General features: G+C 39.1%; 1 protein-coding gene across 1 annotated transcript in view; it reads left to right on the forward strand.

The window, feature by feature from the left end:
* The first annotated feature begins 4,199 nt into the window (after positions 1 to 4,199).
* The window catches only part of LOC115221052, a 6,220-nt gene continuing 5,626 nt past the window's right edge, over positions 4,200 to 4,793 (forward strand). The window contains exon 1 of the mRNA XM_036510330.1: positions 4,200 to 4,349. Coding sequence (XP_036366223.1) covers positions 4,200 to 4,349 — 150 coding nt within the window. The remainder of the gene's footprint in view (positions 4,350 to 4,793) is intronic.

Below are 4,793 nucleotides of genomic sequence, written 5' to 3' on the forward strand. Positions count from 1 at the left end.
GGGGGGGGTGGGGGGGTCTTTGAGGTGGTGTTTGTGGTGGTGGTAATGATGATGATGATGATGATGATGCACATAATGATGACGACGACGGTGACAATGAATACGATGACGGTGGTGATGCTGCTGCTACTGATGATGAGGATTATAGTGACTGTTGTGGTGATGGATGATGATGATGATGACGACGACTACGATGATGGTGATGGTTTCGGTTGTGGTGGTGGTGGTGATTGTTGTGGTGATAATGATGATGATGATGATGATGATGATGATGACAACTACATTGATGTCGATGCTGCTGCCCTTGCTACTGCTGCCCGCTGCTGCTGATGATAATGACGACGATGATGATGATGGTGATGATGATGGTTGCGGGGGATGTGGTGGTAAGGATGATGATGATGATTGATGATGACGACTACGATGATGATGTCGAAGCTGCTGTCGCTGCTACTGCTGCTACTGCTGTTGATGACGATGAGGATAATGATGATGATGAGAACCACAACGACGACGACGACGATGACGATGACGGCAATGATGATAATGATAGTAATTGCCAGTAAACGGTAAACTGTACATGCAACGCCACCTATACCATCACAACCACCACTTCTGCAAGCATCATTTCAACCTCTACCACAATCATAAACTATTACCCCTCACCCCACCATCACCATCACCCCCCCCGTCACCACCACCACCACCACCACCCCCTCAACAACAACAACAACACTAGCACTAATAACAATAAGAGGCAGCAGCACTAACAACAATAGGAACGGCAGCAACAACAACTGCACCACCATCACCACCGCCGCCGCAGCCACCACCACCACCACCACCACCACCACCACCACCACTGTGGCTGTTGCTGCAGCTGTTTTTTTGCTATTGCTACTATTACTAATATTATAGTTGTTATTAAGGCGACGATCTCGCAGAATCGTTAGCACGCCGGGTGAAATGCTGACCGGTATGTCGTCTGCCGCTATGTTCTGAGTTCAAATTCCGCCGAGGTCGACTTTGCCTTTCATCCTTTCGTGGTCGATAAGATAAGTACAGTTGAACACTGGAGTCGATGTAATCGATTATACCTCTCCCCGAAATTTGCTGCCCTTGTGGCAAAATTTGAATCCATTATTATTATTATTATTATTATTATTATTATTATTATTATTATTATTATTATTATTATTATCATTATTGGTTATTGTTAAGGCGGCGAATTGACAGAATCCTTAGCACGTCGGCCAAAATGCTTAACGGCATTTCGCCCGTCACTACATTCTGAGTTCAAATTCTTTCGAGGTCAACCGAAAGGAAGCAGTCAGAATTTTGGATACTCCTTTAAAGCGTTTGCGTTCATTTATCGAACTCCTCAAAACAAAATGAAAATGATAAAAGCTCAACGTTTCCTTGTTTATTTATATGAATCGGATGTTTTTTGCTTTGTTTAGAAAAGGAGAAAAATTTTGGGAGGTAAAAAGAGAGAGGAGAGAAGGAAAAGCAAGGAGGGGAAAACAGACAGAGAGGGAAGTTTCAGGAGAATCAAGAAAGAGGAGGAAAAGTAAAGTAGAGGCTGGGGGAAAGGATAGATAGAGATGGATGGATGGAGAGAGAGAGAGAGAGAGAGAGAGAGAGAGAGAGAGAGAGAGAAAGAAAGACAGATTTCATTTCAATTTCACGTGGTCAACTGAAATTTCATTACAAAGCACTTTCTCTTCTTTTTTTCTCTTCCTCCTCTTTCCTTTCTCATTGTATACCTATCAACATATTTTAGATAAACACATTTTCTCGAAAGGGCTAGATGACCTTTTAAGAGGTAAGTCTTACGAAGTAGGATGGGAAAGATAACAAAAGAGAGGAGGGTGCAGTCATCACGGTAACGTTTGAAAATAAAAAGATTTCAAAGTCCAATGAAAATGTACAGTTGCGGCCAAAATGTTCAGAACGGCATTGTTTTTGTCAGAAAAGTAGATATAAGTTTTTAATAAAGTTGTTTTATATTCTATAATTTTCACAGACAATAAATACGATATTAATTGGCATTGTCTGAGATTTTGGTGTAATTTGAGTGGATAATACAAAAGTTATGGATGATATAGCGATTTACTGCAAAACCCATTGCGGCCAAAATGATCAGAACGATTGAAAAAAATAACAAAATAATCAAAAATGACAGAGAATGCTGGAATTATTTAATATTTAGTGTGAACCCCTTTAGCTTCAATCAAACTTTGACATCTTCGACTGCATGAGGAAATTAAATTTTTAATTTCTTCCTGAAGGGCATTCCATAATTGCTTGGTTGTTTTAGGATTTCTGGCTTTCGAACTTTCTCCAAGAATATCCCACACATTTTCAATAGGATTGAGATCTGGGCTTTGAGCAGGCCAATCCATAACAATAACCTTTTCAGCCTTGAGGAAGTTCATGACCACCTTAGCCTTGTGACATGGGGCATTGTCCTGCATGAATATGGGCGGTCACTTAGTTGAATTTCTCAGCACAGGCAAGACATGATCTTTTACAAGTTATTTATAAACTCCTGCATTTACCTTTCCGTGTAATCAAACCAAAGGGCCCACACCATCTCCAGATATCACCCGCCAAACCATGATACTTCTTCCACCGAATTTAACACTAGTCTTAAGGCATTTTAGGCGACAATTTTTCACCTACATTTCGTCGAGCGTACCTTTTCCCATCTGAGCCAAATAACATAGACTTAGATTCATCACTGAAATGCACCGTTTGCCATTTTTCTTGAGACCACAACACATGTTCGGTTGCAAAGGTAAGACGACACTTTTTATTCTTGAAGCTGATCAGTGGCTTCACTGCAGGTGCTCTTGCTTGTAGGTCATGTCCAACTAAACGACGAGACAGATTTTCGAGATAAAGTTTTCTTCAGTACAATGCTCATTTCCCGAGAAACAGCAGCAGCAGCTTTAAATCTGTCCTTTTTAACCAACTTTACCATAGCACGATCTTCTCTCTTGGTTGTTTTCTCGGCCTACCTGAGACTTTCTTGGCTTCACAGAACCACAATCATCGTAGACCTTAAAATACCGTGAATAACACTTTTTGACTTAACAATCTTTGCAATAGACCCAATACTTAAATTATCCTTCTTTCGAAGCCTTAATAATCTGCTGACGAATTAGTAACGGAGTAAGTGGCATTGAATTAACAAAGTACACTGAAGATATTCTTACGGCGTGTTTAATAAATGAACCGTCACGTAAACAAATTAAAAACATTAGAGTTCGTTGGTTAAATATACTAAAACATGGAGTAAAAGCAACCGTTCTGATCATTTTGGCCGCAATGGGTTTTGCAGTAAATCGATAAATCATCCATAACTTTTGTATTATCTTCTCAAATTACACCAAAATCTCAGACAATAACAAATAATATCGTATTTATTGTCTGTGAAAATTATAGAATATAAACAACTTTGATAAAAACTTATATCTACTTTTCTGACGAAAACAATGCCGTTCTGAACATTTTGGCCGCCACTGTATATTCCGTTACACCTGTATAGTCAGATCCTATATTCTGTGTAAGTTTTGCACGAACAAACATTAAATATTAGTACAACATTCATAAATTAGGAAAATCAAGTTAGAATGTAATTGTTTCGCCAATGTAATTTTCCTTGCAGCCGGGGCAAGTAATGCAGTATATGAGATTCTGTGTCTTGCAGTTCATATCTACTTTTACTTTGAACGAGAATCCGCTCTTGAATACTGGACCTCAATCACCAACACAACAATTGAGTCATCTTTTGGATATAGTCAAAAAACCGTTATGCTCATAAAATCCCAGCGATATACGGGATGGCATAGATTTTCGCTAGCACTTTCTACCCACTGCCCCAGAAGGTATTATACTTACAAGCTTTGAGGTCAACAATCTTTACACTAATATACCTCACACTTTGGGCCTGGAAGCAGTCAAACACTAGGCAGAGAAACATAGAGGATGGATAAATGAACGCTTCAAAACTTACCTCATCACCAAGGCCACACGTCTGGTACTAGAAGAAAACACCTTTAGATTCGATAATAAAGCATATCGACAGATAAAGGACACGGCTATGGGGACTAGGTTTGCACCATCATATGCTAGCCAAGTCATGGGATACTTGGAAGAAAAGCTTTATGAGGTGGTAGAGAGAGTTTTTAATCATGATTGCAAGAAATACGTCATTAAAAGGAGGAGACGCTTTCTCGATGACTGCTTCATCTTTTGGGACAAATCAAATGAGGACCTACAAATATTTAATATTATACTCTACGCACTTTACCCAACCATCAAATTCACGACAGAAACCAGTTGTAAGGAATTACCATTCCTGGATATTCACATAAAAATACACAACCCCACAGTCACAACAGACATATTTTACCAGAAAAAAACAAAAACAAAATCAAAAGGAATATACATTTTCATAGGACTCTAAAATATTATTTTCAAATTATGCAGTGATGGCCGCACCCTTCTCTCTTTTGTTATCTTTCCCATCCTAGTTCCTAAAACTTACGTCTTGATAGGTCACCAAGCCCTTTTGAGAAAATGCGTTTATCTATAAATACGTTGATAGGTATACAATGAGAAAGAAAAGAGGAGGAAGAGAAAAGAAGAAAAAAATGCTTTGTAATGAAATTTCAATGGGTTGGCCACATTAAATTGAAATTAAATCTCTCTTTCTCTTTCCCTCTCTCTTTCTATCTATCCTTTCCCCAGCCTCTGCTTCACTTTCCTTCATCTTCCTTGATTGT

The sequence above is a fragment of the Octopus sinensis genome, linkage group LG17, assembly GCF_006345805.1.
Source record: "Octopus sinensis linkage group LG17, ASM634580v1, whole genome shotgun sequence".
In the NCBI taxonomy this organism is placed as follows: Eukaryota; Metazoa; Mollusca; class Cephalopoda; order Octopoda; family Octopodidae; genus Octopus; species Octopus sinensis.